This window comes from Phoca vitulina, unplaced genomic scaffold (assembly GCF_004348235.1).
Source record: "Phoca vitulina isolate PV1807 unplaced genomic scaffold, GSC_HSeal_1.0 scaffold24, whole genome shotgun sequence".
Taxonomy (NCBI): Eukaryota; Metazoa; Chordata; class Mammalia; order Carnivora; family Phocidae; genus Phoca; species Phoca vitulina.
This window is the reverse complement of record NW_022589727.1, coordinates 7735855-7761236: the sequence shown is the minus strand read 5'-3', so window position 1 is coordinate 7761236 and position 25382 is coordinate 7735855. Positions and strand designations below refer to the sequence as shown.

At 40.0% G+C, this 25382-nt stretch overlaps 2 protein-coding genes across 2 annotated transcripts in view; one reads left to right on the top strand and one right to left on the bottom strand.

Moving 5' to 3' along the window:
- Window positions 1-5181: 5181 nt before the first annotated feature.
- SLC39A6 (solute carrier family 39 member 6) lies at window positions 5182-24875 on the bottom strand. The gene is made up of 10 exons (XM_032421252.1): window positions 24222-24875; window positions 21630-22364; window positions 19962-20145; window positions 18779-18948; window positions 17320-17538; window positions 12720-12825; window positions 10078-10455; window positions 8775-8855; window positions 7490-7680; window positions 5182-6389 (listed from the first exon to the last, which is right to left on the bottom strand). The coding sequence occupies exons 2-10, from the start codon at window positions 22353-22355 to the stop codon at window positions 6237-6239; spliced, it is 2208 nt and encodes a 735-aa protein (XP_032277143.1). The 5' UTR covers window positions 22356-22364; window positions 24222-24875; the 3' UTR covers window positions 5182-6236.
- ELP2 (elongator acetyltransferase complex subunit 2) overlaps window positions 24866-25382 on the top strand; it is a 49683-nt gene continuing 49166 nt past the window's right edge. The window contains exon 1 of the mRNA XM_032421251.1: window positions 24866-25230. Within this exon, the coding sequence (XP_032277142.1) occupies window positions 25093-25230 (138 nt within the window). The 5' untranslated portion in view covers window positions 24866-25092. The remainder of the gene's footprint in view (window positions 25231-25382) is intronic.

Genomic DNA, 25382 nt, shown 5'->3' with positions numbered 1-25382 from the left:
AAGTCCTAGCCAGTGTAATAATAAAAGGAAAAGAAATATAAGGCATACAGATTAGAAAGGAATAAAATGAGCTCTTCTCATAGGTGACATTACTATATAGAAAATCCCAAACTATCTACAAAGATTTCTTAGAATAGGGGTGCCTGGCTGGCTTTGTTGGTGGAGCATGCAACTCTTGGTCTCAGGATTGTGAGTTTGAGCCCTATGTTGGGTGTGGAGATTACTGAAAAATAAAAAAATCTTAAAAAAGCCCTCTTAGAATAAATGAGTTTAGCAAGGTTGCAGGATATAAGGTTAACACACAGAAATCAATTTCATTTCTGTATATTAGGAAGTAAATTGGAAATTAAAATAAAAAAACAGAATGATTTATAATGGCACCAAAAATGTGAAATACTTAGGTATAAATCTAACAAAACATGTGGAGGATTATGCATGCTAAACACTATGCACTGATGAAAGAAAATATTAAGGACTTAAATAAGTGGATAAATAAATACTGCTGTTCATTGATTAGAAGACTCAATATTAAGCTGTCAATTCTTCCTAAATTTATCTATAGTTTTAACCTGATCCTAATCAAAATCCAAGCACAGCATTTTTGGATATTGATAAAGTGATTCTAAAATCTTTATGGAAAAATAAGGACTAGAATATCCTAAACATTTTTTTAATCCTAAATATTTTTGAAAAGAGTAAGCAAAATTGGAGATCTCATTATTTCAAGACTTGCTAATTTCAAACTTATAAAAATTCAGGGGTGCCTGTCTCTGGTTCAGTCAGAAGAGAAAAAGACTCTTGATTTTGTGCGTTCAAGCCCCACGTTGGGTGTAGAGATTACATAAATAAATAAACTTAAAAAAACCCCTCAGTAATCAAGACAGAATAGAAACTTCAGTAATAGATTCAAATAAATATAGCCAGAAAGTTACAGTAGTCAAAACAGTGTGGTACTGCATAAAGACAGACGGATAGACCAATGGAATAGAGCCCAGACACAAACCCTTGTGTATATGGTCAAATGATTTTCAACAAGGTTCAAGATTATTCAATGGGGAAAGGACACTCTTTTCAACAAATGGTGCTAGCAAAACTGGATATCCATCCACATTCAAAAGAATGAAAGAATGAAGTTGTACCCTTACCTAATGCCATATACAAAAATTAACTGGATCAAAGAAATAAAAGCTAAAACTATAAAACTCTCAGAAGAAAGCACAGAGGAAAAGCCTTGTGACACTGGATTTGGCAATGATTTCCTAGATATGACACCAAAGGTACAGACAACAAAAGAAAAAATAGACAAATTGGACTTAAAATTGAAAATTTTTGTGCATTGTAGGACAATATTAAGAGTAAAAAACTCATAGGATGGGGGAAAGTATTTGGAAATTACATATCTGATAAGAGGTCAATATCCAATATCTACAACTCAACAAGAACAAAAACCAAACAACCTGATTAAAACAGGGGCAAAGAACTTGAACAGATAATTCTCCAAAGAAGATAAACAAATGGCCAAAAGCCACGAAAAGATGCTCATGATTAGTCAGTGAAGAAGTGCAAGTCAAAACCACAGTGAGACACCACTTCACAGCCATGAGGATGGCTATTAGCAACAACTAACAAACAAAACAGAAGACAAACGTTGGTGAGGATGTGGAGAAAGTGGAACTCTTGTACCTTGATAGTTGGAATAGTGAAATTGTGCAGTTGCTGTGGAAAGTGTTACAGCAATTCCTCAGAAAATTAAACCTAGAATTCCCACGCAATCAAGCAATTCCACTTCTGGGTATATACTCCCAAAGAATTGAGAGTAGGAAAAAAGATATTTGTACCCCTGTTCCTAGCAATGTACTTGCAACAGCCAAAAGGTGGAAACGACTCAAATGTCCATTGAATGGATAAATGAATTAATGAAATGTGGTATATACATGCAATGAAGTAATAGCCTTAAAATAAAGGAAGGAAATTCTGGCACATGCTACAACATGAATGAAACTTAAAGACATACTCAGTGAAATAAGCTAGACTCAAAAGGACAAATTGTATGATTTCACTTATATGGTATACCTAGAATAGTCAGATACATAGAGACAAAAAGTTGGACCAGTTGGTACTAGGGGCTGGAGGGAGAATGGAGAACTATCGTTTAAAAAGTACAGACATTCAGTATGGGACGATGAAAGAGTTCTGAAGACAGATGGTGGTGATGGTTGTACAATGTACGAACATATGTAATGCCACTGAATGGTACCTTTAAAAATGGTTAAAATAGTACATTTTATGTTATGTATATTTTACCACAATCTTTCTTAAAAGGAAAAAACCTAGTTATCAGTAACATAGTGCTTATGATGATGGCTATGAAATTGTAATTTGCTACCTCCTTTTTTTTTTTTTTTATTTTATTTATTTATTTATTTTTATTTTTTTTAAAGATTTTATTTATTTATTTGAGAGAGAGAATGAGAGACAGAGAGCATGAGAGGGAGCAGGGTCAGAGGGAGAAGCAGACTCCCTGCCGAGCAAGGAGCCCGATGCGGGACTCGATCCAGGGACTCCAGGATCATGACCTGAGCCGAAGGCAGTCGCTTAACCAACTGAGCCACCCAGGCGCCCAAATTGTAATTTGCTACCTCCTTTAATTTTCATCACACTTTATATGGGAAGTTCAAGTTCTACATGTAGTTTCTCTCTTTCTGGACTACATTAGTTCCTCCCTCTCTGCACATCTCCCCTCCCCTCCTCTCCTGCTCTCTTAAGCCCTTGACTTCATAGGGTGGGGATACCACAAAGGAGATAAGTTTTTAAAGGACTTCCTGAATTCTAAAGTTGTACTTTATTTTTAATTTTTTTTGTTTTTTTAAAGATTTTATTTATTTGACAGAGAGAGACACGGCGAGAGAGGGAACACAAGCAGAGGGAGTGGGAGAGGGAGAAGCAGGCTTCCCGCTGAGCAGGAGCCCGACGCGAGGCTCGATCCCAGAACCCTGGGATCATGACCTGAGCTGGAGGCAGACGCTTAACGACTGAGCCACCCAGGCGCCCCTAAAGTTTGTTGTACTTTTAATATGCTAAAATGTTTTCCTTTATTCCCAAATTATTCAATTTTTGATTCAGTCATGACTTTAAGTTTTTTCTCTTTAATCTGCTAACGTGGTATATTATAGAAATCGGTTTTCTGGTAAACCATGCTTGCATTCCTAGGATCGCCTTACCTGATTATATTATATACTGAGTTTGACTTGCTATTTAGGATTCTTCTATCTGTATTCACTTCTGCTTTTCCCACATGATCCTGTGAAGTTTTTGGGAGGGTCTGAAATTTTACCCAATTTAGAAGCTGCAAGTTAGCCTGTTATGTTTCATGGATAATGGCTGTAGACATGAGACTCCTGGGACATGGACTTGATTGCTCACGCTATAGCAAGGAGCATGAGAAGCATTTGCATAGTACCTCTGGACCCTAATCCCACGGTAGCAAAGTGAAAGGTCTCAGGTGGATGCTACACATGCTGTAAATTTGTGCAGCAGCTGAGCTTGGGGAATTCGCCTCTTACACAAGGCCTGATATTTGTCACAGACCTCATCCTTCAAGGTTGTTCACTAATAAATGGCCTGAGCAAAGAGTGGTCAGGGCCCTCCATTGTTGACATAGCTAGCAAGAATGTATAGGGAGTCTTAGGGTCTGAGGTAGATTGCCTTTCCCAGCATGGTTTTGTTTCAAGATTACACTACCCTCAATTAACATGACGAACATTCTTTTTTTCTAATCCCAGAAACTATTTAAATAAGCTAGGTATTTATGTGCTGCTTGAAGTTTTGGTAAAACACAGCAAACAGTGCCTTGTTTGGGAAGAGAATGGAAGAATTTTGATGTGATTATTTTAACAGTAATTGACTTTCTATTTTTTCTTAGTAAATATATTTTTCAGAATATTAATCCATAAAGTTCTCAAGTATACATAATCTACTCTATCTGTAGGTCTTTTTAAGATTTTATTTATTTGAGAAAGAGCACGAGCAGGGGGAGAGGGCAGGGCAGAGGGGGGAAGTGGGGGAAGCAGATTCCCCACCGAGCAGGGAGCCCGACGTGGGTCTCCATCCCAGAACTCTGGGATCATTACCTGAGCCCAAGGCAGACGCCTAACTGACTGAGCCACCCAGGCGTCCCTCTATCTATAGGCCTTTTTCTTTCAAGTTGTTAGTTGTGCATTTTTTCTATCAGTCTTTTTTCTTTCCCCTTAGAGATCAGCTTTTGGTTCATATTCTACAGCTCCTGCACTTTCTCCTAATCTCCAGTCTCCCCCTATATGAAGCCACATAAACTAACTACTTAAATCTTCCATGTGTCCACTACGGAGTTCAACCTGGAGTGGGAACTATCTTTCCAGTTCATTCTGTTTTGTGGGTTGGTCCAGCACATCTTCCACCTTCAGAATCTGTGAAAAGGCAAGTCTGTGCTCCCCAAACTCAAGGAACATTTCAGCTCTTCCAGAGCTTCCTCATCTTGCACTGATCTAGCAGCAGTAAGGTAGGTCTGTGGGCAGAATTCTGAAGCAGAGTAATTCTTCATCTGGAGGAGATGCGTCAGGTCATCCTTTGAGGCACCCTCAATCCAAGTCATTCTCTTGTTACCCATATCCATCCCTTTCACTTGGCTTGGGGAATAGAAATGCTGGTCCAGTTGACTCTCAGTAGGCCCTCAGTGGGGTCTAGGGTCTTGTCCATTTTATTTTGTTTTTTAAATTCTCTTTAGAATATAGGGTATCAATGCTTCTTCTCAAGTTTTAAGGCTCTGGTTGTTATAAAAGAACAATTAGGGGCAGCTTGGAACAAACTGTGGATTAATATTTTTTGAAGTGTCTTTGTGGTAAAGAATTTAAAACTGAGTAAGGCCACCCAATAATATAAGTGAATTGATAAGTATACTATAATCTGGATGGTACTCAAGAAAATCAGACATCTCAAATTCAGAGACAGAAAGTAGAGTGGTGGTTACAAGGGGCTGTGGGAGGAGGAAATGAGGAGTCATTGTTTAATGGGTATAGAGATCCAGTTCTGCAAGATGAAAAAGCTCTGGAGACCCACTGCACAACAATGTGAATATACTTAAAACTAATGAGCTATATGCTTAAATAATTATGTAAAAAAAAAAAACGAAAATCGGATATGATATCAAGCTGACATGGGGAATTTATTTTGTAGAAAAGCAACATCTAGAGAATGCCACAGACAGCCCTAGTATGTCTAAAGTACTACATATAAAAATGATAATTGCTCATAACGACTACACTGAAGCACTGAAAGATACCAAAGTATTTTCTGAATCCAAGGAGCCAAATTTTACTCAGTATGGTTTTCATGTCCTTGCCTATCTCAAAGCTCTAATATGCTGACATTTGGTAAACCAGATAACCAGAACATTCAACACCCAAGTTTTCCGGCCATACATAGACTTACTCATACTCATCTGGTAAAACTCCACACAAATATTTTAACATTCCAATTTCTTGGTTAAGCTATATATTGCTTGAATTCATTAAATATACTTAGACTTCTCTATTATACAAAGTTAAATGTACAACTAAATTAGTAAAAAGTGCTCACTGTGGTTTTACTCTGACAAAAATGTTTTATGAATGTACTCTATACTAATACTGCCTTTTTAATTTAAATTTTTTCTTCTATTTTGTAACCAGTTTTGTGACTTTTTTTTGGTAAGAAATCTGTGCCTTAATTCTTACAGATTCTTCTTTTTTTCTCTTTATTTCTTAGCTAAACTTCAGTATGAGCTTTATTGGTATCTCAGGCTTTGTGTGTATCCCTACTCCTAAATGCCAACAGTTCTTCAGAGGCCTGGCATCCAGCATGGGGCTTACTGTGTTAAATTAGTTCTAGAAAAAGCATTAAAGACATTTTTCCTGAAATATACAGAATATGTCATGCCAAATCTCTTGTTTATACAATAAACTGGTAAAATTGGTAAACTGCACCTATAGCTCATATTCCCAAAATAGAATAACTTAAATATTAAAATGTACCTTTGTGTTACCACCATAACTGACCTTGTAAGCATAACAAATGGAAATATTCAATAAAAAAAAAAAATCACAAAATCCACTAACCGTAAAGGCTGCATATCACAGCATATGAACTCTCATCTCCCTATGACCTATTCATCACTACAGACAGCAATACTTTTTTAAGCTATTCTAGCATTTACGCCCTAATTAGAAATTTATACGAAACACAATTTTATGTTCAAATATGGAAATAAGCAACATAATTCCAAAACCCAAAAGTATCCCAGCATTCTGTAAAAAGAAATATCCCCAGCGGCTACATCCATGGTCACTAGCATCATTGTGCAGCATCTCAGGTACCTTAAAGGAAAAACAAGAGCAATGTTTAAGTTTTCAAAACCACAGATTAGTTTTTAGAATAATTTACAGGGCAGTAATATTAGCTTTATATGTAGCTGGATATACTGAGCCAACTCCTTAAAACAGGACCATATACACACTGACTCTAGCTAATAATGTCACACAGCATTTCCCAGCAGTTTAATTCACAATGATTATTCGGTTTGCTCCACTATGAAATGAAGAGCTATACTGATTACTCTGCTTTAGTTACTGTTGCTGAACCGAACATAACATGTGGCTTACCTAAGTTCGGAGATATGGAAATTCACATATAAAAGAAAATTTTAGCAATCAGACTGGTTGGGATTGTTAATGCGGACTTTGGTGACAAAAATAAGTAACTCCTTTGTCCATTAATAAGGATATTATGAGCATTCTGAAGTACACACAGTATGCCAACAACATGTGGCTTGTGCTGGGTTTCCAACAAATCTATACACAGTTGAATGCCTGATTACTGAGCGTCTACTCTCAAAAAGACACATCAGAAAGGGGTAGATATTTCTGTGTATCTGTAATTAGGCAGGATAAGGTGTGCTTGTGATCAACAATCCAAAAAGATAAACTCTAAAGAACCTGTATTTTCTATACTACCTTATCAAGTAAAGACTCACTTATTACTCTAAAGCCTTTTTAATATTTAATTAAATTAATTAATTAATTAATTTATTTAAAAAGTAAGCTTTATGCCCAACGTGGGGTTGTGAGATCAATAGTCACATGCTCTACTGACTGAGCCAGCCAGGCACCCCCTAAACTAAAGCCTTTTTAAAAATGAGGTTTCATGGGGGTGCCTGGGGATGGCTCAGTCGGTTAAGCATCCGACTCTTGGTTTTGGCTAAGGTTGTGTTCTCAGGGTCCTGGGATCGAGCCCCGTGTTGGCTCAGCACTCAGCTCGGAATCTGTTTGAGATTCTCTCTCTCCTGCTCCTCCCCCCACCCTGGGATTCTCTCTCTCAAATAAATAAATCTTTTTTTTTTTTTTTTAAGAGGTTTCACTGAACATTTTCTTTATTTTATTGTCAGTCAACACTATAATTAGACTTCTTAAAAACTTACCATATCAACCAGAGCAACATACATGAATAAGCCAGCAGTAAGTGCAAATATCCACATAGAAACATTTTCAGCATAATGACCAATGAAGATTCCCGTTGCCATTCCAAGATAAGCCAGCATGGCTGACAAAGCATTATAAAGAACAGCCTGCTTAACAGTCATGCCAGCCTTTAGTAAAACAGCAAAGTCACCTTTAACAGAAAACAAAAAAGTGGACAAAGTAATGAAAGAAATCACTTTTCAGACATATACCTAAGAAACTTCTCAATTTAGGAAATTCTCTTATTTTTTTGAAGGAAAAAGAAAGCAGCAAAGAATTTCCAGGGGTAACAGTGTTAGTGTAAATCACCCTAACAGCTCTATAAATTAAGGTATTTTTTATCCAAAGTTTTTCTTAAGGCTTCCACTCTGTCAGTGAATGATAAATGCCATGAACTTAAATTTGTGCTCTTGCACGGTCTTCAACAAGCTAGTAATTGGGCACAAAGAAGAGGGTGGAGAACACACATAAAATGATCATCAAATGATAAAGGCAATTTATAATTAAGAGCTAAAGAGTCTAAGGTTCTAGTTATAAAAGGATAAAAAGAGAAATTAAGATGGGAATAGCTAAGGGAGGCATCATGGAATATGAAGGATCTAGAATGTGGAACATAAACCAGATGCTGAGGATTATAAGCATCCAGCAGGCAGATGGGAGGCCTTTTGAATGGCAGAACACATGCCAAGGAACAAAATTGAAAATGGCATCACAGGTATGTTGCAAATATCAATCTATAAGAAGAAAAACAAGGACATGAACTGGGATTCAGAACAACTCTAGGAAGGTTTTAAATCCTGGTGACAGAGGAGAAAAATACTCAAAACACAATTCATCAACTTCCCTTTTCTTTAGCTCCAATGAGAGTCTCTTTGCCAATTTCTTTCTGTTAATGGAAGATGATTTCTTTGAATCCCGTGGTCTTATTCATATTGTAGGTATGAAGATAATGATCACTGATGTCACCAGTATGCTGGTATAAGAAGGCATTTGGTAGGATAAGAGGACAAGAGAGGCGGCCCAGGTATCTCCCTGGCAATCCCACAGAGGCAATTGTGTAATCATACTCACAGGGTCAGAGTTCTGGCTGGAAACAAACTTATACTCAGCCAGAAAAGAAAGGTAGCTAGGTTAGTAGAAGGCAGGAAAGTTATGAGGAAGCTTGCTGGAACTATCAATAGCAAATGCCAGTGACACTAGGATACTTCATCCCCCTGGAAAATACTGTTTATGTGGTTCTCTTACCTAATTCATGAGGCAACTCGTGACAAAACACAGCAACAGAAGTACTTAAACCACTCGACAAACCTTCAGTAAAAGCAGCGCCTGGGTAAAAATCAATCAGAGAAAGTTTGGCTACATTATTTTGTGGGCGCTTTTAAAAAAAAATCTTATCAGCATACAAAATGAGGTAAAAGAAGTAAACTATACCCTGGTCATGAATTAACAGAACTTTCCCAGCTGCACTCTGAATCTTTACAAGTAATTTTAGATTACATTCAATCGGGTTTAAATTTCCCAGTGGAGCATAAGCAGGTACAACCGGGAAGGGAAAGTTCCACTATGTTTCAGAGTGATTAGAGGATCTTATCACAGACCTGAGAAGTAATTGTTATCACATAAAACATTTATGTAAAAAATAAACTGATTTAAAAGGTTTAGAAGAAAATACAGCATTCCAAGAATACAAAAACGTATGTTTCACTGGCCTCAGAAGAATTCACTAAGTAATTAGATTTGTTTACATTCATTCTTTCACTGTCTAATAAGGAAAGTCTAAGACAAATACCTCCCCCCATTTTAAAAGCTAACACTGTATACGACGGATCGCTTATAAAGCGTGACTGAGCATGTGCATGTCCTCCTTTGTTGCTTCTGCCGTGCACAGTACATAGAGGAGGAAGCGCACCAGGCTTCCAGGGAGCCAAGGCCTGGGCTCTTCTCCGCCTGATTATAAAACAACACTGCCTCCTTGGGCAAGTGGTTCGCCTTGCCAGGCCTCCGCTGCCTTACCTGTAATTATTTCCACTGCTCCTTCCAGCACCAAGTTACTATAAATTGTAAGTATTCTGTTATCTCTCGATTGTGACAGAACAATTTAATAGCAAAAACTCTCTAAATTTTTTGGTAACTGAACTTATCAGATATGCCAAGATTCCTTCAGTATAAAAGATGATGAAAAAAAGTGTCTTGTACCTTAGTATTGTTTATACGGCAGATAAGGGAACTCTAATGTAAAAACAAAAAAAACCCCACAAAAACACACGCTCCATACACGTTAAGAGTTTGATTTTAAGACTCTACAAATTAAAACAACTTTTGAGAGTTACCACTTAGGTAATGGGGTAGGCAGTTTGTAGCACTTAATCTTATGTAACATTCATTAAGTACTTCATTGTCAAGGTAGCTACGGAAGAAATAACATTTTGATAACCTTAGAAGTTATTAGCTTTATCAAAATCACCCTATTCTTCGTTAAGAGGGGACTGGTGGTTTAACGTGACATTTTCAGAGTCAGCCAACAAGAAGCAAACACGTAGATGTGTACCAATTGCAAGGCCATCGCTGAAATTGTGCAGGCCGTCGCCCATGATCACCATCCAGGCCAACGTGGCGATGCCCGCGTCCTTCAGCTCCTCCCGAGAGTAGCGCTGACTGTGACTGTGCGGGTGGTGGTTTTGGTGGTGGTGGTGATGCAGAATATGATGGTAGTCATGATGGTGGTGAATGAGATCGTCTGACTGGCCAAGCGTATCATGAAAATGTGAATGGCATTTATTCTTGCACCCTCGGGGGACATATTCATTATAGACTTCTTGTGGATGAGCATGAGCTATCATAACCTCTTCTTCTTCCAAGATTGCTGGCTGTTGAGAATCAAAGTGGGAGGGCTCCTGGGAGTCTGTTCGTAAATAGCCTTCAGGTCCTAGGTGTAAACATAAAGGACACTGGGTCAAAGTCAGAAGGCTTTGTTAATGTGCTTGGATACATTTCAAACATTCCCACTGACAAAGTCAAAAGAGATCTTAGAGCATGGCAAGTCTCTCACATACAGAACTAAACAGAATATTGCTGATGCAAAACATCAGCAGGTTTTAATGAATTTTAGAAATTAAATGGTCTCACATATTAAGAATGGATTTTAAACTTTAACCTCCAATAAGGTTAGCCCCCACAGTCTCCCTTGATTTCTTCTGCCTTCTTACATTTTTTTCTTTTTCAAGTTTTTAAGTTCCATTTAGCTAACATGCAGTGTAATATCTGCCTCCTTACATTTTAAAAGATAACTTTTCCCCGATTATAAAAGCAGCACATGCTTACTTTAGAAAAACATTTAAGAAAAATACTGAAAACAAAAAACACGCATAATCCTGTTGTCCAACTTCTTTTTTGAGGGTAAAGTTCAAGGAAAAACAAGCATTTGAAATACAGCGATCACCAAGGACAATTTATTATCTACTTGTGCAAAGAAAAGTAAATTGCAACAATAAAGTTTTGTTTTTCCCTTTGTCCTGTGCACGGATCACACTTTTCTCGGGCACATTCCCGACACTGTGGTCCAGTCCCAGGGCAGCCGTTCCCTCTCACTGTTAAGTATTTCACCGGACTCCATTAGAAAGGTTGAAGAAAGAATAGACACAAGAAGAGCAAGAACATTTTACTTACTTTTTAGAGAAAAAAGCAGGATAAAAACAAAAGGTGGGCAGGAAAGCGTACAGGTAGGCAGTAGCAACTAGGCAGTTTTTCTCCCTGGTTAGCTGGGAACTATCTCGTGAGCACTTACTCTGGCCAGGTACCCTGGGAGCATGACAAAGTCTCTAACTTGAATTCAAGCAAGTTATGTTCTTGTGGGGCGACAGCCACATGTAATAAGGAAACACAAGTGTAAATAAGGTCATGTGAGGTACTGGAAAGCATGGGGAAAACCAGAAAAGGGTAACAAGAAGGACAGTAACTGGGAGACCTTTGTCTTTGGGTGATCAGGGAAGGCCTCTGAGCCCAAATGATGGGAGCAGGAATCTGTGTGAAGATCTGATAGGAGGCTTCCAAGCAGAGACATGCAAGGCTCGGGGATAAACCTGGTGTGCTCACAGAATGAAAAGAAGGCCAGTGAGACTGGACACAATGAACAGTGGGAGAGAGTGGAGGGCAGGGTCGGATCATGAAGGTCATGGTGAGGAGTTTGATTTAAAATTTTAATCTTAACTCAATCTGTCCAATAAGAAATGCCAAGCTAATAGTCAAGCTGCAGGAAAAATAGTAACTTTACAGCGGAGCATCACATCAGGTGGCACACGACGTCACTGTAGAGGATACAATACCACATTGTGGTACTTCTGCCCCAAATGATCAATCTAGTCCTAAAAAAAGATTAGAAACAGCCCAAATGAGGGGCAATTTGATCCTGGGCTATGCTCTGGACCAATTTTTTCTTTTGCTGGAGGGAAAATATAAAGGAATCATTAAGACAACTGGAAAAACATGAGTGAGGTCTAGAGTCTAGATAATGACATGGTATCAGCATTAATTTCCTGATTTCAATAACTGAACCATGGTTATATAAGACAGTGTCTTTTTTCTTAGGAAACATATACTGAATATTTAGGGATACAGAGACATCTCATCTGTAACTTACTTTCAAATGGTTTAGCAAAAAAGTGTGTGTATGTGTACTCAGAGAGAAACAGAATGATAAGGGTAAGTAAAATAACTGGGGGTTGTATGAAAGATACACAAATTCTTTGTTTTACTCCTTTTTTTTTTTTAAGATTTTATTTATTTGACAGAGAGAGAGAGAGGGAGAACACAAGCAAGGGGAGCAGTAGAGGGAGAGGGAGAAGCAGACTTCCTGCCGAGCAGGGAGCCTGATGTGGGGCTCGATCCCAGGACCCTGGGATCATGACCTGAGCTGAGAGCAGATGCTTAAACATCTGAGCTACCCAGGTACCCCTCTTTGTACTACTCTTGAAACTTTTCTGTATTCTGAATTCCTTCAAAATAAAAAATTAGAAAAAAATGTAAATATAATATAAACACTCACTGGCAATTAAAAAGGCATTAAATATTTCAAAACTAAAAAAATTAAAAATAAAAAAAGGGACATGGTCCCCCCTCTCTCAGATAGTCCAAACTGCCTGCAAATCACAGAATAATAAACTCCCCCCAGCCCTCAGATTTGTTAAGACTTACGATCATCTGCGTCTACTTTCTCCTCATTTGTTGAAAGTTGAGATTCATACTTGGACAGCTGCTTCTTAATCTCCACATCATCATCAGTTTCAGGTTTTTTCTGATTCTAAAATGGCAAGGGAAAGCAACACTTTAAAACCATTGATGTGCTTATGTGTACAATTATAAACAAACAGTTAAGCAAAAGACTCAGAGAAAGACAACAGAGTAAAGGACCTTTATTGGGATAAAATTCCTCCAAGGGCAGGCAGGGCCTGTGGTTAACTTACACAGCACCTAGTCGTGTGTTTTAGGCATAACAACTGCTCAGGAATGTGAAGCATCAAGGCTTCAGTAATATGAAATGTTGCAAAATCACATATTCATCTTTCTCAGTGTCCCCTAGGTCATCTACTTTAAGTGTGCTCTGGGAACCTGTTAGAAATGAACAATCTTGGGCCACACCCCAGATCTAATGAATCAGCATAGGGATTTTAACTAGATGCCTGGATGATTCATACACATATTAAAATTGAACTCTGCTTCAGGTTATCAATTTAGAACCAACTGGAGACATATTCTCCAGCATTTAGTGATCTGCTAACCAGCTGCTTGGTTTTCTCCATCCCTCTTTTGGACACCGAAACCCCATACTTCCCATACCTAAAACTATACTGTGACACTGATTAGGAGTTTGCTATTAAAACCAAAATACTTTTCCTATAATAAAACACCATTAACAAGCTTTCTCTTTTTAAACAAATCTCTGTTAGTTAGCCTCGAATTTATCACTAGGTTTTCAACTACCTCAATACCATGCTTGAGCTATTGTCCTTGTCTCTGAGCCCAAACATAAAGATCACCATTTGAACACTGGTGCCTGTGTATGATTTATGTAAATCAAACATTACTTACTTACGTAGAAGTAATGCCTTACTTACTTTTCTTACGTAGAAGAGAATACTCAAAATGATGAAAATTGTCACACAAATAATAGATTTTTTATTTGCAGTACTTTTGAATATGACTTAAACAATCACCACCGGACCCGAGATTTCATTCTAGCTCTGATAACATGTAAAATATCCGTACGTTCTTAGATTAAATCTAGAGTTCTTAAAGGCAAGCACAAAGACACATCTTTATACCTACCCCTAGCTTAGTGCCTTCAACAGAGAAAGTACTTCAATATTTGTGACAATAAATGAATTCAGGATATTTTATGTCACATCAGTTAACGCTTTCTTTCTTATTGGGCAACGACCTAGAACTCATAGCTTAACCAATTCTTTCACTCTATAAGTACTGGGGACCTATAATGTTCTCTACGCTGAGTTCTGGCAATACAACGTAAAGATACACATGGTCTCCGTTTTCATGGAGTTTATCACCCACAGGGAGGGAGGCTTTACAGATATAATGATTAAACAGTTCATTGATGGCAATTTTTGATATGTTTTACAAAGGAAAACCACATAGTGCTATGAGAGTGTATAACAAGATCTAACTAAGTCCCAGGGCAGGCTTCCTTGAGAAGGTGATCCTTACACCAAGACCTAAAGATAAGCAGGAGTTTGTGGGGGAAGGGTGGGCTGGGAATAGGGGTGGAGAGGTGGATTCCAGGTAGGGAGAACAGCATGTGGGAGGGCCCTAAAACAGGAAGGGGCCAACTCCATCCCAGAAATGAAAGGAGTGCAAGTGGTTGGGGCTTAGTAGGTCAGAGACAGAGGGGGCTAGAGGCTGGGTGGTGGAAGGAGACCCTGCCAATGCAAACCAAGTTAAAAGTGTGGACTTTGTCCTACTAGTATCGAGAAGTCACTGAAGGAAGGATTTTGAATGGTGGTGTACAACTTCATCAGATTTCCACTGAAACAAATCACTTTGCTCTGCTCTGGATTGGGAGAAGAAAACAATAAAATACTGCAGACAGGCCAGTTAGGAAGTGGCTGCTCTCACCCAGGTGGGAGATAAACATGGCTTAGACTAGAATGATAGCAAGGAAGAGGGAGAGAAAATGGAAAGGCTCTAGATATATTCACTAAAACTAGCTTGGATATGAGGATAAGGGTGATGTCATAGATGACTTGCATGTTCTTAGTGTGAGCAATAACCTTCACTGGTAGAAAAAAGGTTTTGAGGCTGAACTTATTATAAAGGTCCAACTATCTATATCAAGTATGAGATGTGACCCTAATTTGAATATAGATTTCAGATTGACATATATGGTATGATATATGGAATCTCCCAGGGATGCAGAATTGATATCTTAAGGAAAATCCTTAAGGCTGAGAAAGTTCTCAAAACTCACCATATAATGAAGAGTTTCTGTTTTGTTTTGAGAGAACAAATGTAATTTAAAACTGTTAAATGAGTAATGCTAAGATCTGGACACCTTTAATAAAAGATAAACTCAATATATTCTAAAAAGGAAGAGAACAAGTAACATTTACAAAACTCCTGTGGGAAGTCTGTGTAGAAATTATGCTTACTTGCCATTTAATGTTTCTTATACGTTCAACAAATGTTTGTTAACTATCATGTGCCAGATGCTATTCTAGGCATTGGAGATGTAGCAGAGGTCCTAGCTCTTAAGAACTTTTATTCCAGTATAAACTATTTTAGAAAAGAGATCATCAAACTTCTTTGACTATAAGTCATAGTAAAACATGTAATATACTGTAATATTACTGCTGCCTTTAAAAACATTGGTCATGACAGAAGATTAATTTCATAACTCACTGAGTTAAAAATTGTTCTGTATTAAATCATAGACAGCCTACTTCTTAAGAGTCCCATGTTAAAGAGTACCAGATTAAAGAAAAGCTATCTATAGGTAAAATTTGAAAACTGAGTTGAAATTAGCATGCCAAAGAAATGATGGCATGTGAACTAGAGCCACAGTAAAACAAACAAACCTCCAAACCTCACCCCCACCAAAAGAGAACTAATAAAAGATTATTTTTTTTTTATGGAAAGAATTCCAGGGAATGTAAACAAGTAGGATAACTCTCCAATCAGTCCAAGTGAAGCACCTGGGATGATGGGAACATGGAAGAGGGCTCTCTGGATTAAGAATAAGCTATTCTCATTTCACTTCTTTCCTCTAACTTTAGGTCCAGTAAAGAGAAGGTTCACAATTTGTAACTTGAGGTCTTAGTGAAGGTCAAATCTCTAAGGGCAAATCTTCACAGGATGGAGGAGGAGGCAACTCTCCTGTTCACACACACACTTGTTTCCCACAGTGAGCTCTGTGCTCAGCAAGAATCAACTACATTTGTTTTCAAACATCTTCATGCCAGTTAGGCTTGTTATTGTAATTGCACAATTTAATTACACATAACTCAGACTGTGAAATGATGGTGAGAATAGTTACTTCTATGAAAACTTAAGCTGAATGCTTTTGAAAGATTCAAAGGCAAGTTGTTAAAAAAAAAAAAGACTATCAAGTTATGTAAAGCAACCACTGCATAAAATTTACAAAGCCTAGATTCTACTCTTGAATAGCTTTCCAAGTGTGTAACCTCTTGCTCAACTTGAGAGAAACCAAAATTGGAGACTGCAGATGAAGTAGCCTGGCTACAAAAAAAAAAAAGATCATACAGAGCTCTGACTCAAAGAAAATCTTGGTCAACATCAAATGACCAGAATATGAATGTACAAATGTTTTAAGTTAAATTAAAATGTCTAAGATGTGTACATGTCCTCTTTAAGAGTTCCCATTAGGACAATCTTTTGACTGACTTGCCTGGTCACATCAGTTTAAGAGGTGCCAGATAACCCCAGGCGACTCATGGGGTGTTTTTACCAGAAATAAAGAGCCTATACTTCATACTATTGGCTTCATACTATTTTCTGGCAGCAATTTGCAAAGGACAAAACTGTGAAAGTCACAAACCCCCTGAAACACAACAGAATATTCAGCTACTGGATGAATAATTAAAGTGAATCACAACAGTTAATCATAACTACCAATAAATACCAACAGTGTATCCATAATGCTTCTTTAAAAAACAAAACAAAACAAAACAAAACACACAGAGCGCCTGGGTGGCTCAGTTGGTTAAGTGTCCAACTCTTGATCTCAGCTCAGGTCTAAATTTCGGGTCGTGAGTTCAAGTCCCACGTTGGGCTCCATGATAGGGATGGAGCCTATTTAAGAAAAAACAAAAAACAGAACAAAAAACCCCACACAAACAAAAAACCACAACACTTTACTGAGGTATGACTGACAATGAAAAAGGTGTACACATTTAATGTATATAAATCAATGAATTTGGGTATATATATCCAAGAAACCATCGCCACCATCAAGGCCGTAATCATGATGCTTTGGACCTTCAAGGCTTTGTTTGTGCCTTGTTTGGTTTTACACAAATGTTCATCCTTCACCATTCTTACCCTCTTGGGAGTTTGGAGGGAATACTGAAAATAGAGAACTCCAGGGTTATCGAGATGGAGAACAGCTTTCCATGAATGCCTCTGGAAACAAAAATTACCTCAGGGTACTGAAACCCTCTCAAATGAAGATCATACCCGTTGGACAAGCTCAGCTAACAGTCTAGTTAGAATACTACTCACATAAATGTCTGATGGATAGTAAATACCCAGTACTTTTTCTTACCTTTTTCTTCTTATCTTTAAATTGCTTGATCAATGTGAGTACATGTTCAACAAGAAACATGAAATACAAGCCACCCAGAGCTGTCAGACCCTTCCATGTGGAATCAAAATAGGTACTTTCTTCTATGTTTTGAGAAGACAGATGACTGAAAAGTGGCCCTCTCTTCATTTCCATTGTGGATTCTTCATGGCTGTGACTATGGTGGTGACTTGCATGAGACTACAGGAAAAACAGTTATGTATTTTATGAATTCATTAGTTTCACACATGTCAGAAAAATTGGCTAAGATAATAAGGTCAAATATGAAACCATTCAGAATTAGGCAATTAACGGGATATGTCAGAGCTAAGGGGGGAAGTTTAATACATTAAAATGACCCACAGGCTGCTAGCGATCTACAGCTTAATGTATAATGTCCTAAGGCACGTAACGGTGTACATTGGTTTAGCGTGATGACAGATACCTTCTCTAACGACTCTCATACAGGTAGCGGGTATTTTCAATGTTTGACAAGTTACCAGGGCCACAAAAGACAGGGAACTCCCAGACTCAACAGGCACACAGGGTTTACTGTTTATACTCCAGGCAGAAAAAGCCCATACTAGTCCTGTCACTGCGCTTACAAGAAGCCTAGTGTGTGTCATGGGCCCTGGCAGGTACCCGAGATCAGGTGCACTGCCCCAGCAGTCTGCCACAGGCATTAACGTGAGGGCATGTCAGGGAACCGAGTGTGGAGCACAGCAAGAGCGGTGAGATGGGGGTGGTCCCAGGATACACCCTACACACAGGCTGCGTGCTGCAGCGAGTATTCCTGAACATCTGCCATCTGGGGCCGAGGGAGCGCAGCACAGCAAAACAGTTTTGCATTATGTAGAGAGCTCTGGGAATGATTTCTTTTTCCCACTGACCTGTAAGCCTTTAAGGGAAACTTAAAAGATGCGATCCAAATACTTTAAGTTTTTAACAGAGCTATTAAATAAACTTTACTCAACTTATTTAAGAATTTACTTGTGTCAGCGAGTATGGATCTCTAATTACACACACAAATTCAACTCTAAAGGAAAACTCATTTCTTGAGTACATAGAGAGTCAGTTTCTATTTCTGCGGCAATTACATTAATGTAAGCAGATAATTCACATTGTTGCCAATCTGTCACAGTAATAATATCTGAGCAGAAGCTGTCTCCTTCATTAACTGGGCCCAAAAAGTTAAATTAGTCGGTATTTAGTAAACTCCCTTAAAGAGAAAAGCAAAAAACAAACCACGAACATATATTAAGATCTAGTACAAAAATGCAGCTTTCAGTCACCAAATATATTTTAAAATCAACTCTTCTAAACCAAATTTCTAACCTTTTATGTATATCAATACAAAGAATTCTAGTACAAACCAAAAATATATTAATTTTTTCACTGTTGAATAATAAAATATACTGATAGGACAAATGACTGTACTTACATGTGGAAGGAGGTGTAAAAAAGCATCGCCACTTAATGTCCCAACGGCCAGTGCCACAAGGAAACTTAGGAGAAATTTGAAAAACACCCGATTCATGAGAGGCACTAAGATAACGCCGAGCAAAGACAGAAAACTGATGATGGAAATGGCTATAAAGCCACCAACCCAGGCTGTCAAATAAAACACAGGAAAGGAAAAATTATACAATCGATAAACTTTAAAAGAGTAGCAAAAAGCAACTTGTAAAAGCAAGTTGCCTTTCTTAAGCTAAAGAAATACTAACTCAGTGGAAGAGGACTGTGGAAATAGGGCAATAACCATTTGCTGGTACAAATGAATAATCTGACTGAACCCTCCTGGGAAAGAGCAGAAGTCTGGTGAAAAGTACTTCAGATGGGGGTGGAAGGGAGAAAATGGTTACCAACAATGAATTCTAGATCATTTGGGAACTGAGCTTTTAGACTCCCATATACAGCTAAATTAGGAAAGAGAGGAGTTAAAAAAAAGAGAAAAAAGGAAAAAAAAAAAAAGGAAAGAATGAAAGAAACCAGGAATTCAATGATTTCTTCAGTAAACAAAGCAATTATTTATTTACCATAGTTTTTGAGCAACGCAGCTCTACACTATAGCAGAACTGATCTTGGTTTCATTTATTAATAAGAACCAGAATTAGGCCCCAATATAGCAGATATTAACTCTGACCTTCTGAAACAGTGTGACAACATAAAAAGCCCAAATTTCAAATGGCCCTGATTTCCTGCTGGATGACCTCAGTTATGATGTTTTATTTTTTTTATTTATTATTTTTCTTAAGGCAAGGCTAACCAACCTCCTTTCTTCACATTCAAGGCAGAGAACAATTAAGATATGTGGGGGGTGCCTGGGTGGCTCAGTTGGTTAAGCGGCTGCCTTTGGCTCAGGTCATGATCCCAGGGTCCTGGGATCGAGCCCCGCATCGGGCTCCCTGCTCAGCGGAGAGCCTGCTTCTCCCTCTCCCTCTGCCTGCCTTTCTGCCTACTTGTGCTCTCTTTCTCTCTGTCAATAAATAAATAAAATCTTAAAAAAAAAAAAAAAGATATTTGGAACTACGCTGAAAAATGAATACGTTGATGTAAATATAAGGAAAAGTACAACATAAATGTATCTACTTGAAATTATTTTTATGTAAGAAAGGCAACTCTACCTATTTGTAAAGAATAGGTCTTTGGAGGGATTTCAGCTTTCTTTTCACTCGTTGTATGAATTAGACATGATCTAGCGTCAATTTGATTGATGATGGCTGGGCAGAGATAGTTGAACTCCGTTGCATTCAGCAGAACCTGGATGCCCATGCCATGAGATGTAAGCAACTTTGACGCATTGAAACACTGCAGGAAACAAAACAGTGAAAATCACCAAAAAGCATTCCCGTTAGATAATCCAAAAAAGTTGTCTGATGATACAACACCCTTTCCATACTGAAGCTCCTTCTTTATTTTTTCAAGTTAATGCATTAAAACCAACTTTTGTCTTGAGTACTTTGGAACTTGTCTCAAGCTCCCTGGAGATACTATGTCACAATGGGGATATCCCACCTCTTCTGCTTCCTTCTTCTTGGGAGAAGCAGGTAAATCACTAGTCATCTAGAGAAAAAGCCCCGAGTGGAATAACCTTGAGGATAAATGGACATTCACAAGCCTGTTAACTCATTGTATAAACCTATTAAGGAAATGAGCTTTAATTTTGAGATGGAGTTCATTAGAGATTGAGAAATATGTTGCTTTAGTACTAACGCTACCCTACGTGGCCTAAACAAGCCCAAGACACGTCACTCTTCCAGCAATGACTGTACTTGCAAAACTTAGCTCAGTTCTGTCTATACACCTGGCAAAAGCTCTACAACGAGAGAATATTAAATTATGTAAATTACTCTTGCGGAGGGCAAGGCTGGTTAATAAAACAAACTTGTACCAGCAGGCAGCTGTTTCAACAGCTTAATTAGATGACAAGCTTAGTTTGAAAAGAATCCCCTGTAGGTAATCTAAGCTCCCCTTCTCACACAAAAAAAATTGGCAGTAGCACCTGCTTCTCATCTTCTGTGAAGTTACTTTAAATTCCCATAGTTCTTGGCCAGTACGACTCAGGCCGAACTTTATTACCGGTGTCGCTATGGGAATGACCATTAGGATTATTCTGGAATTGGTACAGTCATAGGATGACTTGAACGAAGTACTCTTTAAGTTTTGCTTATTAATGCATACTAACTATTTCTTGCTCTTGGCATCTCTCAGCCAAGAAGAACTGCGTACAGTCTGGAAGTCTAGACTAGGAAGACATGTGACTTCAGAACCTCACTTCCCAGACTTTTCAATTGTCCAGCACATGGTTCTTGGTAGCCGCTCCAGTTTCAGCACTCCCCAAGTCACTGAGAGCCCTCCTTCAAGAAGGTAACACTATTGTTCTCCATGCCCTCTTTTGTGCCTTCAGCCACACCTTTCCCTAAAACATGGATTCTAACTCCTGCTTTTTCGACCTCCCATTTTCTACTTTTCATTAACAATATTTACCTTCTAAAACTTTATCCAAAAATATCCTTGATTACTGCTTTCCATACTCATTTTAAATTCCATATTAGAAAATAGTTTTAGCTGCCAGCACCATTCTTACCAAAAAAATTATCCCCCAAGTTTTCTATCATTAATGTTTACAACACAGTAGGGACAAGGGCCTTTGGGCCAAGTGCCTGGATGAGAAAGTAGAAATTCCCTTTTCAATAACATCATTTTATTTTTACTTCATACTCCTTGCAACTAGAGATAGAATGGCAATGACAGGACAAACAAGCAGGCATAATGAAAAACATTCATCTTACCTCCTGAGTATTTTCATTTGGGTTTCTGGAATACATAAAGCCTTTTCTGGGCTCACTCACAGATTCATTTGTTTTCCTACTGGCCAGCCGGCTCACCCGGCTTTTTTCTGTGATACTGGGTGGAGTGGAACTGCTCACGTCTTTGGGGAAAAATCTTCCAGGTTTTGGAGTGTCTATTGTCTCTAGAAAGTGAGTTCCTTCAGAGACAGCATTATACACAGCTGAGGTCACTTCACTAGCAGTAACACCATCCTTGATTAAAACATTCCTTCTACCATTGGCACGTTCTGATCGGTGAGATCCTTTCCCCTGGCTGTTTCTGGGATCTTTACCCGAACTATCAGACTCATGGTCTGGGCAAAGAGCTTTCCGATTATTTTTACTGGAAGCAGCACGATTACGGTGAGAGTGGTGATCATGGTCAGAGTGATGGTCGTGGTCATGGTGTATATGGATTTTTTTAACCTTATCTATGCCTATATTCTGAAGCAATTTTCTGAACCCTTCAACTGACAAGGAATTATTTTCTCCATAGCGATGGAAAAGCTGCTGTAGATGATGTCGCCGTGTGGCAACTGCCAAGTCAACGTTAATGCCAGATTCCCAATTCGTAATAATTTTCTCAGTGGTCTGAGCGAAAGCAGTTGCCGGTTCTAGTTCATGAAGGGGATTTGTGACTGACAGGGTGAAGGTCAGAATCAAGATTACAGATAAATTCCTCGCCATTGCACCTTCCTAGAGAAGACAGAAAAAAAAATTCTTGCCTTCACTTTTAAAACAATTTAAAACTTAAGAAATCTCATGCTGAAAATTGCTATCAAATAATCAAGGTTTACAGAGCATCATTTAGTGTGACTGGTTTAGTGCTACATACTGTGAAAATATAAAGAACTACATATATACATAAAGAAAATATGAAGAATCCTAGGCTCTACCCTTGTATTGCTAAAACACTTGAAACAACTGGAGAACAATTGTGTGCTGAGACCATAATTAGCACTGCAAAAGCAATAGTAATTCAGAAACTGGAGATTCATGTGGTCACAGACATACTTGGCAACTTATTACTGCTTCTGTGGACCCTCAAAAGGGATCACCAGGTAAGAACAATGATTTGAAACAAAACCCAACTACCCCCACCATCATCATCATTTTATAGAATAATCTTTTAACACAAAAAAAACTAGAAATGGCAATCTCAGGATAATTCACATTTAAACCTTTTTTAAAATATATACAAATCAACTTAAGGCTTCTTTCCCCCAATCCCACTCCTCAAAGGTACCTAGTTTTGCCAGTTTCTTGTATTACCCCTTAGGATAGTTTCTATGCATACTCAAATAGATGTGCCCTTTTTCTTACTCAACAAATGACACCTTTCTGTGTTGGTACATATAGATTGATCTCATTCTCTTGAATGCCTGCAAAATAACACCTCTTCAAGTAAATTAAACTTCATAAAAAAATGTATCGTTCTTATGTGGCTATAAAACAGTGAAAATTTTATCACAGACTATCATCACTCATCCACACAATAGTATTTGGAACCAAAGGCCTACACTCCAAAGAGAAGAATGAAGTTGAGCCTTGGGGCGCCTGGCTGGCTCAGTCAGTGGAGCTTGCGGCTCTTGAACAAGCGGTTGTAGGTTTGAGCTCCATAAGAGATTACTTAAAAATAAAATCTTTAAAAAAGTAAAAAATAAAAATAAAGAGACCATTTTATATATATAAATCAAGTTGAGCCTTGAAAAGCAGAACTCAGTTAAAGAAGAGAAGGTATAGTCCAGAGAAGCAGATGGATTGATATCTCAGGACCCAGCAGACGTCCACCACCACTGATGGATGGTGATTGTGACCAAATTCATCTGCCATCAGCCAAAGAATCTAGGGGTCGGGTTCCGGAGCTAGAGAGCAAGGAGGGGCAACCTAGTTCTACCACTTTCAGCTGTTTCCTGCACCAGGAAAAGCTGGTAATGATACATAACTTGACGGATGACTGAAGAAACCATATGAACGAATGTCTGTGCAGGTGCTCCATAACTGTCATTTGTTGCAGTGGAAAATGGAAGTATGTAACTACCATACGGCTAGACTCCTGAAAGAAGAATCGTCAGAGCCTGAAGTTTTGGGAATTCAGTTAATACGCAAAAGAGAAAGATTAAGAAATCATTCGCAGGAGAGAGAGGCAAGGAGCGGGGTGGGTGGGGACACGCACAGACGGATGGCTCAATGGGCAGCTCCATGCCTTTCTCCAGGGAGGATGCTTAAGGCGTTCGCGGACCGGCCGGCGGATCTTCCCTGCAAACCAGCATGTGTACAAGAAAAAAGAAAGCCGAAGGACAAGGGCCTGGAAAAAAGGGGCGAGTGGAGAAAATGGGAAAAGAGGACACAAAACTGCTTCCAAAAGCTTTTTATTTTTAAACACGACAGTACCTTCTTCGAATATGAGATGAACAGGACAGACCGTTTCCTTCTAAAGTCCTTCGCTGCACCCCGAAGCCCAACTATGCACCCGAAACTGGGAAAGTCCGGCCTCCACGGCCCGCGAGCCTCCCCCTCTCCGCTGTCCCCTCCCGGACCTGCGGGACTCACCTCTCCGCGGCCTCGCCGTCCCCGCGCGCCGGTTCAGCTCCCCGCGGGCGGTCCGGAGGGTTCGGAACCGGTCCGTGCTTCTCTCTGAGAAACCTCTACAGGGCACGGAGAAGCGGCGGTCTCATCTGCCCGGCTGCCCCTCGGGCCGGGGTACCGCCGCGCAGCCACCGGGAAGCCGCGCCCCACGCGCCTCGCCTCCCGGGAGCAGGAGGACAATTACTAATTACCGCCGCGCGCAGCGCGCCGCCGCGAACCACCGCCTCCGCCGGCCATGACTTCAGGGCATGCGCAGTGCGACCCGGAACCCCGTCCCGGTCAGGCGGATCCGCGTGTCCGCCTGTTCGCCGGCGCCACGGGGCTCGCAGGAGCGGGAGGGGCAGAGGCGCGGTTAGAGTGGGCTGTGAGCGCCGACACCAGCTAGGTGGGGGCCCTTTCTAGGAGCCCCTCCGCGGACCTGCGCCTCTCTGAGGCCGGAGACTCGCTCTCCAGGCCCCCCGGCCAGCCCCATCTGCTACTGGGACCCTGGCCATAAGGGGCAGCGGGACGTTCCTGACAAGCACACGAGCCCCGGGTCTTTGTGGAAGGTGCTGAGCCACTCCAGTAGGGCCTTCGTTCCTGGGACGGAGGCTGTGCTTCTGCGCTGGGCCACGGCCCAGAAGAGAGCTGGTAGCTGCGCTCAGACACTGAGGACCACTCGCGGCAGGAGAGGGGGCGGGCCTGGCGAGGCGGGGGCGTACCCGCCTCCGCCCCGCCCTCGGCCGCCTCTGAAACGCGGTGCGGATAACGCCAGCGGGAGAGGCGACCGCGCGAGTAGTTCCGCTCCGAGGGCGGAAGTGCGCGCCCAGGTCTCGGCCGCGGCCCAGCCAGCAGCATGGATGCGCCGGTGCTGGAGATAACTCACGTGTTTTGCTGCCCAAACCGGGTGCGGGGCGCTCTGAGCTGGAGTTCCGGGCCCGGAGGACTTTTGGCCTTCGGCACGTCCTGTTCCGTGGTGCTCTATGACCCTCAGGTAGGAGAAGTGGCCGGACGCCCGTTTCCATGTTCTGGGGGTTCGAATCCTCTGCGTGCGCTCGGGGCGGACTGTAGACGCTCTTGCGGAGCGGCGGGAAGGCTGTGTGGGCGAGGAGTCTCCCATGGGCGCGCGGGACTCACTCCTCGTCC